The sequence below is a fragment of the Lissotriton vulgaris genome, chromosome 12 (assembly GCF_964263255.1).
Source record: "Lissotriton vulgaris chromosome 12, aLisVul1.2, whole genome shotgun sequence".
NCBI classification, from domain to species: Eukaryota; Metazoa; Chordata; class Amphibia; order Caudata; family Salamandridae; genus Lissotriton; species Lissotriton vulgaris.
Window position 1 is genome coordinate 8,657,343 of NC_141700.1, and position 16,997 is coordinate 8,674,339.

Genomic DNA, 16,997 nt, shown 5'->3' on the forward strand with positions numbered 1-16,997 from the left:
ATAAGGGGAGAGGTCTCCGGGGAGAGCCGTCTCCAGCGATCGTACAGACAAGTCACTTCCCCCCCACAGACGGACACCACACCAGGATAAGGTTTAACGATACTTTATAAGCAATTCTTTAAGTACGGTAAAATGATACAAGGAGGTCTGGACTCAGGGGTCCCCTCGGTTCTGGTCTCTGGATTGGGAAAAGGGGTAGCGGGACAGTCTTGTTACCAATAGATGAAAATAGCTCTCAATCCTCGAGCTCGGCGTTCTAGATGATCGGGCCGCGGCGGAGCCAGCAGGTCCCGGGATGGACGAAGGAAGCGACGGTCCGCGGCGGAGCCAGCAGGTCCCGATGGAGATGGTAGTTACAAACGGTCCGCGGCCACGCCAGCAGGTCCCGACGACGATGAAGGTTTACGAAGGTTGCGGCAGCGCCAGCAGGCAGGACGATAGTTCGCAAGGCAGAGCTACGGCAGCGCCAATAGCCCGTCAAGGATGAGTTCTTCTCTGCGTCTCTCGACTCCAGGATACAACTGCCTTCCTGCTCTGGAGCTGCCTCAGTTATAGGGCTGTTGCCCTTTGATGTCCGGACCCTCGCACTTGGAGGTCGGGGGGTCCAGGATGGGGGAGTCCAGACACCCAGCAGGGGGGTGGAGCCAGCGCCCGGGGAGGTTGTGGGCGAGCGGTACCTGGCGGGGGAGAGCCATCGACACCTCTTTCTCCCATTGACCTGCCAAGTAGTCCACTCACCTCCTGGGTGGATGGTGGTGCCGGGATGTCTGAGGCCTGGCCAGGCCCAGGGTTGGGGTCGATCGGGGGCCATGCGGCCTCGTGGTGGAGTGTCCAAGATGGCGCCCAGGCTGGGCGCGCGGGCTGGTAGTGGATCGGGCCCACGAGGTCGATATGTTCAGAGGCAAGTGTCCCGGAGGGGACGGAAAACGTGAAGTGGTGGTGTGTGACACTTGAGGGGCCGGGCTCGGGCCTGGTCGGGCAGAGGGGGAGCGGCCCTTCACGTGGCCTGTCCAACATGCGTCCCCCCCAGCTGAAGGCGGGGAGAGTCACCCATCCTCTTGGGGACTCTCCTCGTCGAGGCGGAAAAAGCGGGACAGGCCATCCGCGTTGGCGTGATCTGGCCCAGGCCGGTGTTCAACAGTGAAATCCATCCCTTGTAGGGAGATGGACCAACGTAGTAGTTTTGGGTTCTCCCCCCGCATCTGCATCAACCACTGCAGGGGTCGATGGTCGATCTGCACCCGGAAGTGTGTGCCAAATGGGTAGGGCCGGAGCTTTTTGAGGGCCCATACCACAGCAAAGGCCTCCCTCTCGATGGTGCTCCAGCGTTGTTCTCGAGGTAGGAGTCGCCTGCTGATGAAGGCAACTGGCTGATCAAGGCCTTCGGTGTTCAATTGAGACAGGACCGCCCCAATGCCGTGGTCGGAGGCATCCGTCTGGACGACGAATTCCCGGCTGTAGTCGGGGGCCTGGAGCACAGGGGCGGAGCACATGGCGGCCTTCAGTTGTTCGAAGGCTGTTTGACAATCTGGGGTCCAGTTGACCTTCTTGGGTTGATTTTTGGACGTGAGTCCTGTGAGGGGCCCCACTATGGTACCATAGTCTTTCACGAACCGTCTGTAATAGCCCGTGAGTCCCAGAAAGGCGCGTACCTCGGTCTGGGTGATGGGGGGCTGCCAGGACTGGATGGCGGCAATCTTGAGCTGCAGAGGGGCCACCAGGCCGCTTCCCACCTGGTGTCCGAGGTAGGTTACGGACCCCTGACCAATTTGGCATTTGCTGGCCTTGATCGTGAGGCCAGCTCGCTGAAGGGCCTGTAGCACCGCTCGGAGGTGGTGGAGGTGGTCGGACCAATGGTGGCTGTACACAGCGATGTCGTCTAGGTAGGCGGCGCTGAATCCTTCGAGCCCGGCCAAGACCTGATTGACGAGCCGCTGAAATGTTGCTGGAGCATTCTTCATGCCGAAGGGCATGACCTTGAAATGATAATGGCCATCAGGAGTGGAGAATGCAGATCGTTCTTGGGCCCGGGGTGTGAGGCCGATCTGCCAATAGCCCGCCGTCAGGTCGAAAATACTGAGGTAGCGGGCAGCTCCCATGCGGTCGATTAGCTCGTCTGCCCGGGGGATGGGGTGGGCGTCCGTTCTGGTGACCGCATTCAAGCCCCGGTAGTCGACGCAGAACCGGAGTTCCGGTGTGGTGCCGGGAGGGGCTGCTTTGGGGACCAGTACTACTGGGCTGGCCCAGGGGCTGTCTGAGGGCTCAATGACCCCGAGCGTGAGCATTTTGGTTACTTCTTCCTGGATGCAGGCCCGTACCCGATCTGGTACGCGGTAGGCCCGGTGGCGGATAGGGGGGCTGTCCCCCGTGTCCACGTCGTGCACACCCCAGGAAGTGACACCTGGGGTGAGGGAAAACAGGCCGGCGAACTGCAACAGAAGGTCTCGACATTCTTGGCGTTGTTCCAGGGTGAGGGCCTCCGAGAGTCGGACCCCATCCACAGAGCCATCTTTCTCCCGAGTCCGTAGGAGGTCAGGGAGGGGTTCGGAGTCTTCTTCGGCTCCATTGTCTGTGGCCATCAGGAGGCTGAGTTCTGAACGTACAAAGTGGGGTTTCAGTCTATTAGCGTGGAGGACTCGGAGGGGGTTCCGTGAAGATTCCATGTCGATGAGATAGGTGACAGGACCCTTGCGCTCGACTACTTTGAAGGGCCCCGTCCACTTGTCTTGCAAGGCGCAGGGTTCGGTGGGGGACATCACCCATACCTGTTGTCCGGGTTCAAATTCGATGGAGGAGGCATTTTGGTCATACCACTTTTTCATGTCCTCTTGACTGGCCTCCAAGTTTGCTTTTGCCAGCTCTCTGAACCGTCGGGTCTGGTTGCGGAGGGTTAGGAGGTATTTGAAGACATCTGGAGGGTTCTTTAGAGGGGGCATTTCCCAGCCTTCCTTGACTAGACTGAGAGGCCCCCGTACGGGATGTCCATACAATAATTCAAATGGGCTGAAGCCGAGGGACTTCTGGGGGACCTCTCGATATGCGAAGAGGAGGCACGGCAGCAGCACATCCCACTGGCGACGGAGGGGCTCTTCCAACCCCCCAATCATCCCTTTGAGCGTGCGGTTGAACCGCTCAACGAGTCCGTTTCCTTGAGGGTGATAGGGGGTCGTGAATCGGTAGGTGACCCCACACTGTTGCCAGAGGGACTTCATATATTTAGAAATAAAGTTCGTGCCTCTGTCGCTGACGACTTCTCGGGGGAAGCCCACACGGGAGAAGATCCCCATCAGGGCCCGGCCGACTACCGGGGCTGTCACAGTTCGCAGGGGAACAGCCTCGGGGTAGCGGGTGGCGTGGTCCACCAGTACCAGGATGAACCGATGTCCTTGTTTTGTACGGGGGTCCAGGGGCCCCACAATGTCTATCCCGACCCTCTCGAACGGGGTGGTGACCACGGGAAATGGTTGCAGGGGGGCTTTTAGTTTGCGGCCGCTCTTTCCACTGGCTTGGCACGTGGGGCAAGATCGGCAATGCTGGAGTACATCATTCCTCATTTTGGGCCAGAAGAAGTGGGTCACTAGGCGGCTGTAGGTTTTATCCTGACCCAGGTGTCCAGCCAGGGGGACATCGTGGGCCAGGTTTAGCAAGAAGTCTCTAAAACGGAGGGGCACCACTAACACTCGGCTGGCCCCCAGCTCCGCGATCCTTTGCTCACTGTATAGCAGATCATTGTCCCAGTAAATCCAATGTGTTCCGGAGGTATCCCCTGCGCTCTGGGCGAGGGCTTGTTGGCGGAGTCCCTCGAGGGAGGGACAGGTCTTCTGCTCTTGGCGAAATTGCTCCTGTGTGGGCCCCCCCTCTTGATGCCACTGGTCGAGGCCAGCGAGGTCCGGGGGTTGAGCTGGTTCTGGGGGGACGGCACGGTCGGTGTCTTCGACTGGGGCGACCGGGGGAGGAGGCGCCGGCCATTCGGGTTACTCCGGTCGGGGATTGGCACGGGTGGCCATGGACCGGGTGGTGACGCACGCCCAGTCCGGGATGCCTAACATCCCCAGGTGTTCTCTTCGTTCTACGGCTGCCCACGGAGAGCTTTCAAGGTCATTTCCCAGGAGGCAGTCTACGGGGGCATCATCCCGGACCGTCACTTTCAACATGCCGGAGACCCCTCCCCATTCGAAAGGGACGCAGGCCATCCGGCATAGACTCTCCGAGTTATCGGCTGAACGGACAGGGCAGAGAATGTTTGGTAGGAACTGTTCTGGGGTCACCAGGTGACAGCGGACGGCTGTTACACTGGCCCCGGTGTCACGGAGGGCTTCGGCCTGGCGTCCATTGATGCTCACCCATTGGCTGTACTTCCGGGTGTTAGCGGGTAGGGGGACCCGCGGGACCATGTCTTTCCCCCCTAAGCATGCTAGAGCCATGGCGGCTGGCTCCCATTCTTGATGCTCTTGTTCATATTCTTCCTGCTCCTCGGAGATCTGTTCTTCCCCCAGGGCAGCAGCGGCTACTTGGCGGGGTCTTGGGCTCTGGTACTGTGGGCAATTTGGGTCGTTTGCATAGTGGCCGACTCGTTGGCATCGGTGACACGTGACATTGGCTCTGTATCCCGGTCGCGCCGGGGTGCTGCCCCGGTTGGCCGGGGGGGTGGTGCTGGTAGCGGGGGCGACCGGAGCGTTGTCTCTTCCTCGTCCTTGGCCCCCTCCTCCTCCTCGGGGACGGTGCTGACCGTTGTTGTTCCGGTTCTGTTCATAGGATCCATTTCGGCCCACTCTGGTGATTTCCCACCGGTCAGCCTCGGCTGCGAGCTGCCGTGGATCAGTCAATTTGCTGTTGAGGAGGTGCTGCCGGAGCTCAATGAAGCAATTGTTTGATAGATGTTCCCACACCATGAGATTGAATAGTTGTTCGTAAGTTGTGACATTGCTTCCTTTGATCCAGCCCTCGAAGGCTCGGCTAAAATAGTTCACGTAGTCCACCCAAGTTGTACCCGGGATGCGGGTGCAGTCTCGGAACCTCTGACGGTACATCTCGGGTGTGAGCCCATAGCGGGTGAGGAGGGCAGCTTTCATGTGGTCATAGGAGGTCATCTGGTGGTCCGGGAGCTGTAGCAGGGCATCGCGGCCCTCATTGAGGAATCTCCCCCATAGACCGGCTCCCCAGTCGCTTCGATCGATCCGGTGGGCGGTCATAGCGATTTCGTAGGCCTTGAACCATTGCTGGATGTCGTCCTCTCGGAAGTATTCTCGAACGACATCCTTGGGGATGTGTACCTTCTTATCTGTTGTCCCTGGGGTGTGGGGTTGCTCGGGCACCCCTAATTCTTTGTTCTGCTTGCGTAAGTCTATCTCAGCTAATTTGCGCTCGTGTTCATATGCCAGTCTCTTTTCCTCGAGCTCCCTTTGTCTCTGTTTTTCCTCTCTTTCTTCTCGGAGACGCAGGTGCTCTAAGCTCAGTTTTTGTTCGGCCAACTTAAGTTCCACATCCATTTTGAGCCGGGCCATTTCTAGTTCATGTAGTCGTGTTTTTTCTCGTTCCTGGATCTCGTCTTGCGAGAGACCCGTTCTTCGCTCCTCGGGGGCCGTGGTGTTTTTTTCTACTGCTGCGATGTTTTGGTCGGTGGTTCCGACGGCCCCGGTTTCTGCCCAGGACTCTAGGGCATGCTTGAAATCGTCTTTGGTACTTAGACCGGTGGTAGCGATACCTAGTTCGATGCAGAATTGTTTTAATTCACGATGGCTGTACTCGTCCAATTTCTCCATCTGAAATTTCTCGGTGGATCCGCTTTCTTTGGTTGTCATCGTGATTTCGTCGTGGGGTGAGCTACTTTCTGTACGATTATGCGGTGATTCGGATCCCGCCGCTGCCACCAATGTTAGACGGACCGGGAGGGTCGGCCGAGTATAAGGGGAGAGGTCTCCGGGGAGAGCCGTCTCCAGCGATCGTACAGACAAGTAACTTCCCCCCCACAGACGGACACCACACCAGGATAAGGTTTAACGATACTTTATAAGCAATTCTTTAAGTACGGTAAAATGATACAAGGAGGTCTGGACTCAGGGGTCCCCTCGGTTCTGGTCTCTGGATTGGGAAAAGGGGTAGCGGGACAGTCTTGTTACCAATAGATGAAAATAGCTCTCAATCCTCGAGCTCGCCGTTCTAGATGATCGGGCCGCGGCGGAGCCAGCAGGTCCCGGGATGGACGAAGGAAGCGACGGTCCGCGGCGGAGCCAGCAGGTCCCGATGGAGATGGTAGTTACAAACGGTCCGCGGCCACGCCAGCAGGTCCCGACGACGATGAAGGTTTACGAAGGTTGCGGCAGCGCCAGCAGGCAGGACGATAGTTCGCAAGGCAGAGCTACGGCAGCGCCAATAGCCCGTCAAGGATGAGTTCTTCTCTGCGTCTCTCGACTCCAGGATACAACTGCCTTCCTGCTCTGGAGCTGCCTCAGTTATAGGGCTGTTGCCCTTTGATGTCCGGACCCTCGCACTTGGAGGTCGGGGGGTCCAGGATGGGGGAGTCCAGACACCCAGCAGGGGGGTGGAGCCAGCGCCCGGGGAGGTTGTGGGCGAGCAGTACCTGGCGGGGGAGAGCCATCGACACCTCTTTCTCCCATTGACCTGCCAAGTAGTCCGCTCACCTCCTGGGTGGATGGTGGTGCCGGGATGTCTGAGGCCTGGCCAGGCCCAGGGTTGGGGTCGATCGGGGGCCATGCGGCCTCGTGGTGGAGTGTCCAATATGGCGCCCAGGCTGGGCGCGCGGGCTGGTAGTGGATCGGGCCCACGAGGTCGATATGTTCAGAGGCAAGGGTCCCGGAGGGGACGGAAAACGTGAAGTGGTGGTGTGTGACACTTGAGGGGCCGGGCTCGGGCCTGGTCGGGCAGAGGGGGAGCGGCCCTTCACGTGGCCTGTCCAACAAGGCTGCTTCCCATTCCACACCTTTCCTGGGTGCTCCCACCTGTACACATGAGGCTGCTTCCTATTCCACACATTTCCAGAGTGCTCCCACCTGTACACATGAGAATGCTTCCTATTCCACACATTTCCAGAGTGCTCCCACCTGCTCACTGGAGGCTGCTTCCCATTCCACACATTTCCAGAGTGCTCCCACCTGCTCATTGGAGGCCTGCTTGCCCAGACCACTGAGTTATTATTCTGAAACCCTCACACAGCCTGCCTGCGTGCACCCAAGGCCTTCCTCTCGCTCTGGCCAGAGTGCTGGTTTACACCATCCAACTGTTCCACCTGGGAGTGTCCACACTGGAGCACTAAACAGACATCAATTCAGTACATTCGTCCCTCTCACACAGTACCAGCAGAGCCTGTTGTTGCCCACCAAACACAAAATCCCACGCTAAATGCGTGTGTACAGTATTCTGGAAAGCCATGGCTTGGGCCGGTGCTGCAAGTTCTGGCCAAGATGGCGGAGTTCGCTTCTGGGATGTCTCAATAGCAGGGAAGCTCAGTTACAGACTGCCCACTGCAGATGTACGTGAGGTAGCTTGCCTCAGAAGGTGAAATCCTTGCATATCTAACTTCCTTTCTATAGGTTGATAAAATGTGGGCCTTTAAATTGGGTGAATCGCTATTAAGAGGCGGGCGCACTGTAGTGTGTGATGTGCGCTGCGTGAACCTCAAATAATGGTGTATCCTGCTCCAGCAGCGACGTTCTTCTTTCTCTCTCTCCTCACACCTGTCACCTGCTTTGTCTCATTCTTTTCTCATCCCTCCACTCTTCCCCTCCTTGTCCTTCCACCCTCTCCCTTCTTTCTATTTGACTTTCTCCACCTCCTACCCACCCCATCTCACTTCTTGCCCTTCTGCCCTCTCTGCTCTCAGGTACGGTGGATTCTCACTCGGGTCCCGGACCTTGGAGACCGTCCTGACTGCCGACGAGCTGGAAGGAGCCACCCGGGAGCTGCGCTCCTTCCTGAATGTGTCGCGGGTAGGTGTCCAACTGCAGGTCTCATCTGAGCACCGCTGGGGCTGATGTGTGAGAGCATATAGTGTCACAGAGTGGGGGCTGTGGTGTGGAATGTGGCAGGTTGGTGCTCGATAACATGATCTTACAGCATGGAATGTTTATTATAGGGTACTCAGTGGTGGTTTGGGTGACATCCTGTCACAAGGCGGGCGCTGCTTGGAAAGTAGGCCGTGGTGCAGGACGTGCCGTCACAGGGTGAATGGGGATGATAATGAAATGTTGGCTTTGGGCTTGGAATATTTGTTGTTTCAAAGTGACTGACTGCACATAGTGTAGCCTGCACCAGGTGCGGGATAACTTGCTGTCGCTTGTTGGGGACATCCAGACAGACTTGCATGAAAGGTTGTTGTCCACTTCAGCTCTTTGAGATGCTCCTGGCTCTCTGTCCCTCTGCTCCTTCTGAATGGGGTGGTGTCAGGGGGTTGGCTTGCAATTTACAGGATGGGCATGTGATATCCCTCTATTTCTCCTTCCAGGGCGGCTCCTTTGAGCGACTCTTGGTGAATCTTCCCAGTTTCATTCAAGGGCTGACTACAAGAGACAATGTCAAGGTGAGTGTGTGTCTAGTAGACCTCCTGCCGAAGTGTCTGTCCAGTACTAACCCTGGGGGCTCGAGGCTGGAGAAGGGTCATTGTCTCTGCCCAGCATCGACCCGGAAGTGCCTGGAGGAGAGAGAACATCTGGCCAGGGCTGACCCTGCTAGAGCTGTACCAGGGTCAAGCGTTGACACAGCATCGACCCGGGAGCGCCTGGAGGAGAGCCCAGTGCTGGCCTTGAAGGAGCAGGTGGTATTTTGGGGAAGTAGATGACCGATAATGCAGAAAAGGCGATAAAAAAAGATCAATGAAGCTATAGCTGTGCCTTGCAGAAAAGGCGTTAAAAAAAGATCAATGAAGCTATTACTGTGCCTTGTCCCTCGCTGATCTCAACAGCGCACTCATCTCTCTTTCTCTCTGTTTTCTCTCCATCACTCCCTACCATCTTCATTCCTCCTTTAAACCTCACACGGGTTAAACCTTGTCCTCTCTCTCCTTCCTGTGTTCTCTTTTCAGTTTTGTACTCTTTTCCCATATTTATCTAGTTTTTTTTTACCCTGTTCCTCCTTTTAACTCTTTATCTTTCACTGTCCTCTCTCTGCCTGCCTCTTGTATGTTCCTCGATGTATGTATTTTAGGTTAGCCCATCTTTTCCATTCTCTCTCTTCTCCACTCCTACAGTTCCTCGATGCCCTTCCCTCTTTCTTCATGTTTTCCCTGTGGTTTAATGATTCTCTCTTTCTCTCCCAGGTTTGGTTTAACAACAAAGGCTGGCATGCCATGGTGTCCTTCCTAAACGTTCTGCACAATGGGCTCCTGCGGGCGTCCCTCCCAAGGGACGCTGACCCCACGTTGTATGGGATCTCGGCACTCAATCACCCCCTGAACCTGACCAAGGAGCAACTCTCGGAGGTGGCTCTGTAAGTGTGGGAAAGGATGCCGCGCTAAAGGCTGCCTATGCCCCATCATGCCTTCTCTTCTGCCCTCCCTTCCATAACACTCTCATTCACTGCTTCCGGGGGCGGGGGGGGGGGTTAGCAGGAGACCTCAAATCTACACTCATACTCTGCTCCTGTGACTGAACTTCCTACTTGAGGGGTCATCTGGGAAATCGGTAGTCCCACCAGTAACACCCAGAATTTGTTGTAATTATTCAAACTTGTCCTTGGCGCAGATGGTTCTTTTGCACCATTGCAGTGGGAAGGGTTGGTGTTCAGGAGTGTTTGTTGTGACTGGTCTGCTTTCCTTGCTGTGTCACTGGCATGTTGCCACCAGGTTGCTCCTACAAGTCACTCCAGTCATCTTAGAAAGATTAAGAATGGTCCACTCCAGAAATAAGCACACATTATTATGTTATGGAAGAAGATGACAAGTGCCCCATCCATTGCCTGTTTCAGAGCCAGGCTGTCTATCCCGGTGACCAGCTTGGAATGTGCCATAACTGCATTCTCTACCTGTGTATCCCTCTCTCTTACATAAACACACATTATCACACACACACCTCCCTACCGCTCTCTGCGCCGTTCAGTTTGCTTGCACGCAGCATGAAGCAAGGAAAAGAGCTGTGATCAAAGTTCAATCACATCTGTTTATTGTGTCCTGTCGGAGAGTCCCATCTAGTTATCTTCCCTGGGTAGTCCCCTCACTCTCATTTTAATGAAGATACCTAAATTTATGTTCAGTTCACATCTCCCCTTCACCATGCTGTTCCCTTTTGTCCTGTTTTTTGTAAGACATTTTTTCCACCTGTGTCAGCTGCACACACTCTTTCTTTGCCCTCTTCACCCTTCCCATCGATTCAGTACCTGGCTTCCTGTCTCTCTGTGATGGAACTGGCGCCTCTCCTGTGGAGCAAGCCTAGAAGCACGTACACTTCCCTGATACTTCTCTTACCAATTTGTATGAGCAAACAGAGCCATCAGTACACCCTTCCCAAAACTGTGGTAAATTACTGTAAATCCCATTGGATCTACTTCTCTCACTTAAAATTCATACTCGCTCAACCGCTCAAGCCACCGTTGGGGCCTTTATCTTGATAATAGGGTAGTTTAATGCACTGTCTCTGAACACGCCAGATGCACACTCCTTGATGGTGTTTGTACAGGTGATGCTCTGTCCCAGCATCACCTCTAATCTGTAAGAAGGGGCATCCTTGTCAATAACTGCATCCCTATCTAGGACATAATAAACCCTCACTAGCCATCTTACGAACATCTTTCTCAACTGTCCTAACCTTATCTTCACAACTCTTACCCGCCTAAACCCATCACCATCTTCAACAGTTTCCATGTCCATTTCCAGATTGTCAAAATTCCTCACAAATAACGTAGAACTTAGCCAACCCTAGAGAGTACAATTATTAATCCTTAATCATAGGTGAGAGTGCTTTCTCTATTTTGTGCACTAAGCTATCTTTCATCCTCGACCTTCAGTCTCACATCCACAGTATTGAATATCTGCTCACCTAAGTTTACAGTTTTCTTCCTTTAATGTGAATCCCTTGGTACATAGAACACACACTACCTTTCTTAATTGTGCATTGTGCTTTTACATGTATCTCCCTAACAATACATCACCCTGAAAAAACTGCACCCAGCAGAGAACATCAAACAGTTCATACATCACAATTACAAATATTACTATGATGGTTACCAGACCAAATATTATCCTTAGAAAATGCAATGTACCATCCATAGGTAGGAAGCTGGTTGGTTCCCAAGGAAAAAGAGGCAATCATAAATGTTGATAAACTGAAGCAAAATCCAGAAAGCACCAGGGCCTATGCTCGAGTCTTCCACTTCTTTGTCTTTACTCAACGCACATCCTTCTCCCCCCACTTGGGTTCTTTGCCATACCAACTGCAGTTAACACATTTGTCATCTTTTCAGTTTATTTGTCACTGCTTTAGTCATTGAAACTGGCACATTTGTCACTTTATGGACCAATGTTACTGCTGATGAACATCACAGTAACATGTGGAGTATCTCTGGTTTACTTGCAGATTGTTTCCTTAACTGGAACAACATCATAGGGCAGGCCACGAAAAAGTCACGGGGCAAAAAAGCACACCTTTTTAATTCCATACAGAGAGGACTTTTGTCCCAGCAACAAAACCTGCTCTTTGTCTGACTAATATGTGTCCAATTCAAAGCATCCTGTATGAAGACTGATGATTGGTCTGTGCCTGCATGCAATCTAAATCATACATCTGCTGGCATCCTGTGCACATAAGCACACTGCTTGCAGTCTGCAGCAAGGAATACATGAAGGCAGGCACATTCTTTGAGGAGGCAGAGGCATGCTCTTTACATATGTATAGATCATTGAATGTTCAGTGTGTAGTCTACGGAATGCTCTATGTGTACGTGTATGTGCCTCCATGGATGTATACTGCCTATTGCACACTCCGTGCGTGTGTAGAAGTCACATGCACTGTGCAGTGACAGATGTTTCTCACCTGTCTCTGCAGACACATCAAAATCTGGCGCCACTCCTGCAACTTCAGTGTCTTGTCGTTTAACCTCTCATCCTCCCTTTCCACCACACACGCTCTGGGTCTCTGCAACCATTCTGATCCCCCATTCTGTCTGAAATATATAACTCTGTGCAACCTCCACTGTTTGCTGAGATGTTTTGCCTCCTTGGCTCCTAGGATGACCACATCAGTGGATGTCCTGATTTCCATATGTGTCATGTTTGCCCTGTCCTTTGTGCCGGCGAGCTTCGTGCTGTTTCTGATCGAGGAGCGTGTCAGCAAAGCTAAGCACCTACAGTTTGTCAGTGGGATGAAACCCCTTGTGTACTGGCTGGGAAACTTCTCCTGGGACATGGTGAGTCATCTATGATACACTTGGTAAAGCCACCCTAGTGTGTGTTATGATTTGATAAGCGCGCTCTGCCATTTACTCTAACAAGCATTGGCAAAGCCAATACGCCTGGCTTTCATTCTGATGTTTTATTAAATTTGATTCAGTGTAATTTTGGACTGTAACATAATCCGCCAGGAGATACAATGCAAGCAATCCATATGAGGTGGAATAATACACCCAGTAGCAAGAGGTGAGCGGCTAACCCTCCTGTGTTTCCAAGCTAGAGCCTGATCAGTGTATGTTTTAAAGAATTGGTAGCAATAGATTCCTATAGGATCTGCAGTTCCAAAAGGGGGAACCTCTCTCTGCCCAACAAATAGGATATCAACAGTGACACATGTAATAAAAAGGATCTTACTTATTTCTTGGTAATGGTGCTGAGTAAGCTCTGCCTGCTGTGAGTGCATGCCCACTGACACCGGGTCCTGCAGAACTCGGTTTTGTGCCTCACCTCTGACTTCCTTCACAACCGGGAGAGCGTCCTTGCACTCAGGAGACATCGAGAATCTAGGACTAGGTTTGGGTTATGGGGTACAGGGGTATTTTTAGGGTTCTGGGCTGGGTTTGGGTTTTGGGGTACAGGGGTATTTTTAGGGTTTTGGGGAACTGGGGTATTTTTAGGGTTCACTTTTAAAATAAATAATTTAAATAACTTAAAAAAATTAATTTTAATAATTTTATTATTTATTAATAATAGTTATTTATTAATAATAGTTCTTATAAAAATAAAATTAAAGTAATTTTTTTCCCTTCACTATCCAGCACTTACCCTACTATTACACTCCCCTGGAGTTAGAAAATTATTTATAATTACCTTAACTATTTTTTAAAATATATATATATATATATATATATATATATATATATGTACAAATTAATTAATTTAAAAATAATTTAATTTATTAAATTTATTAAATTGTTATTAATGACATTTTTTTATAAAATAATATACTTACCAATACCTAATGTTGTAATGGCATGCGTTGTAATAGCATCTGCTATGTAATGTCATGCGTTGTAAAGGCATTCGTTGTAAAGGAATCTGCGTTGTAAAAATTGCGTTGTAATGGTGTGCGTTGTAAAAGTTTGCGATGTAACGTCATACATCCGTTCTGCGCAGACTGCTGAGTTGCCCGTTCTCCTTTGTTTGTTTTGCACAAAGCAATTGCTGTATGAGACTGCACAGGACCGGGCAGCTTAAGGAAGAAATCTTTGCTGTTGATTCAACCGTATATTCTTCTACCTTTAGTAACTGTGGTTGTGCTCAGTTCTTTTGATGTTACCCTACGAAAGATGGTGGCTGTTCCCTGATTGTATTTTAAGTCTTACCAATCCAAGATGGATTCCACTGACTCTTTCCTGTGACATCACTTCATGCTTACCATATATAAAGAAGACTGTACTGTTAATGGATGTATAGCAACACATATGAAGTTCATTTTTCATTACGTTTATTGCCCCATAAGCAATTTCTTTTGTCCCCATCTTTTTCTTTCGCCAATTTTCTGTCAGACTCATTTCCTAGATATTGTCAGCTTAGTTCCACCCTACTCAGTTTTAGTTATTTTTGTGCCTCACATCATTTCAATCTTCAACAATCTGAAACCACCTTTAATTCCAAGGAGGGTTGTTTCATGCATTTGGCCTTTTCTTCCTCTGACTTCTCGGAGAAACATCTTTCCGCACCCCAGTTGGCCATTTTGAATCCCATTTGATGCCATTCAGGTTGTCCAGTGCACCTGCTGTTTTCCAGTTCTTTTTTAATTTTATTTTTGCTGATAGTTTGCTCCAATGTGTGCTTATTTAATTAGATCATACTCTCCGAGAACCTCATTGAATATTGTGAACATGTGCCCACTTTTTTTGTGTAGGTTGCAGTAGAACTGAAAGCCAGCTGTGAGGTTGAAAAAAGAAATTGACTACATAGCATTTAGGTTGAGTTCATTCAGTTTATCGGTGGATCCTAAGACATTTCAGCAACCTTTGACTAGTCCTCTCCCACAAATGTTAAAGACAATCCAAAGTTTTCTCGTGGATGCGAAATTGAACAATTTATAAAAGGGTTCTCACAATTGTCTAGTGAGAGCAAACATGAAGTAAGGATTTCAATTGGACTTTTAACTTGAATTGGTATTTAAAGCCCTCAAGAGTTTATTGTCACAGCCCCCTCCCTCCTGATCGCCCCCCCCCCTCATCCTGATCCTGCAGAGAGGTCCTCAGTAGGAGCAGACGCCTCTTGGAGGGCAGTGGCGGCCGTCCTCCTCCAACAAAGGGTGGCACTGAGCTGCAGTGTCCACTTGTCTCACATGTTGTCTGGAAGTGAACTTCGATATTCAGTCCTGGAAAGAGAACTGTTGGCTGTGAACACAGCCCGAAGGAACCTTTTGAAACTCAAACGGAGTACAGGAACTTACAGCGCACCAGTAACATCCAATGTAGTAATAGTCATCAAGCTAAATGACTATTTTTCTGTTAACAGAATGCCGCCGTTGGTATTATACATCTGGCTCAAGCATTTTTTTAATGGTTTTTTTTCACAGCGCCTTTTACTAAAGGGTATTATTACAGCACTGTACAGAGAAATTTCATTATGTATACAAGATGTGTACATTGACAAAAAAAGTATTCATCTAGAGAGTGTTCAAGAAGGCAGAGTCAGGAGGGCGAAACCAGGAAGGATAAGCAGAGAAAGGTAAAGGACATTTGAGAGTTAGGAGAACATGGCGTCCTAGGCTTGTAAAGCAAGCAGACCAGGGTAACCTGGAGAAGAGCGGAAATGGGGGCTGTATAGAGTGGGCGAAAGTCTGAATTGTGTGGGCTCCTGGGTAGAATTTGAGCTGCACAGTGCATATTTTTCTTGAGATGTCCCACCACCACCACCAGCAGTTATTTTTTGTCCCCACATTTTTCCTTCTTCAGTTTTCTTTCAGATTCATTTCCTGCTTATTGTGAGCCGGCGCAGTCCTACTCACGAACAGCTGACCCTAAAGTGCTGGAAGGTTTTCTAGTAAAGACTCCACTGACTTAAAATAAGTTTTGCTTCAGGCTGCAGCGTTATTTATTCCTAATAAGAAATTACAACATGGGCTGATGCATATGTGTCTTGACTCTTCCCTTTCTGGGCTTGAAGAATCCAGACTCACGTTAAAGTTAGGTTTTACGATCCCTTTGGCGGCCTAAACTATGTTCTGAATACAGATCTGCATTCTCTTTGCCCCCTTGTTTGTAGAATTAGTTCATGCACTTTGAGGCTTTTTGCAACCCATACCTGTTTCCCCTGAACTATGACACTCTATCTGAAGCTAGTAAAATATTGTAAGTATTAAGGGAGCCGCGATTACTCTCATGCACAGGAAGGCCGCTGACCTCTCACCTTCTCTGGTTCTAGTGCAACTACCTGGTCCCTGCAGTGCTGGTCATTCTCATCTTCGTCTGCTTCCAGCAGGAGGCCTATGTGTCCCGCCACAACTTTCCGGCGCTGGTGCTGCTGCTGCTCTTCTATGGGTGAGTGACCGCGGGGAGCCTCTGCTGGTCATCCCTCTGTCTCTGAGTGCAGACTGTGGACACTTTGTGGGGTGTGAAGGATCCATAACTCTTCTTTCTCCAAGGGGTGGTGTGACGCCCACTTGTATCCTTCCTTTGACTCTCGATCCCTGAGTGTGTCCCTGTTGCGTGTCTCACTTCTTGTTCTCTCGCTTCATCCCAGTGGAATGGCCCCACCTATGCGTTTGCTTTCATTCACCCTGTTCCCTTCTTGCAGTCTCTCTCCTCCCAGTGGACACTCTTTCTCAAGATGGCCTCCTTACTTCCTTTTTCAGTGATCTGTCTCTTTCCCACTGGTCTCACTTCAATCTTTCTCCCACTGGATTTCTGACTCCTCGTGCTCTTTTTCTCTCTCAATCCCCCCTCTCTCTCAGGACAAGGTCCCCTCTTCACTCTCTCAGTGAAGTTAGGGTCACGCTCTATCACTTTGCCCCTCTGGTTTCTGTCACCTTTGTGATATTTCTCTACCTGTGGTCACTGACCCCCTTTTGGTCTTTCTCTCTCCCTGTCACATCTGTTTCCTTCCTGTAGTTGGTCTCACACCTGTTGTGTCTCTCTCCTCCAGTTGGTCCATTACTCCTCTGATGTACCCTGCCTCCTTCATCTTCCGAGTGCCCAGCACGGCCTACGTGGCTCTCACCTGCATTAATCTCTTCATCGGCATCAACGGTAGTGTCTCCACCTTTGTGCTTGAGCTGTTCCCAGACCAGGTGAGTACAGGGTCAGAGGGCATAGAGATGAGTGGGTCGAGTACCGGAGAATACAGGGACAGAGGGGACTGAGATGAGTGGGTCGAATACAGGGACAGAGGGGATATAGATGAGTGGGTCGAGTACAGGGACAGAGGGGATTGAGATGAGTGGGTCGAGTACCGGAGAATACAGGGACAGAGGGGATAGAGATCAGTGGGTCGAGTCCAGGGACAGAGGGAATAGAGATGAGTGGGTCGAGTACAGGGACAGAGGGGATAGAGAGGAGTGGGTCGAGTACAGGGACAGAGGGGATAGAGATGAGTGGGTCGAGTACTGGGGAGTACAGGGACAGCGGGTCAGAGATAAGAGGGT

The 16,997-nt window shown here is 51.1% G+C and overlaps 1 protein-coding gene across 1 annotated transcript in view; it reads left to right on the forward strand.

The window, feature by feature from the left end:
• Positions 1-16,997, forward strand: part of ABCA7 (ATP binding cassette subfamily A member 7) — a 219,895-nt gene that overhangs the window by 169,300 nt on the left and 33,598 nt on the right. The window contains 6 exon segments of the mRNA XM_086946714.1: positions 7,841-7,946; positions 8,462-8,536; positions 9,272-9,441; positions 12,174-12,351; positions 15,779-15,894; positions 16,499-16,643. Of these exon segments, the coding sequence (XP_086802840.1) occupies positions 7,841-7,946; positions 8,462-8,536; positions 9,272-9,441; positions 12,174-12,351; positions 15,779-15,894; positions 16,499-16,643 (790 nt within the window).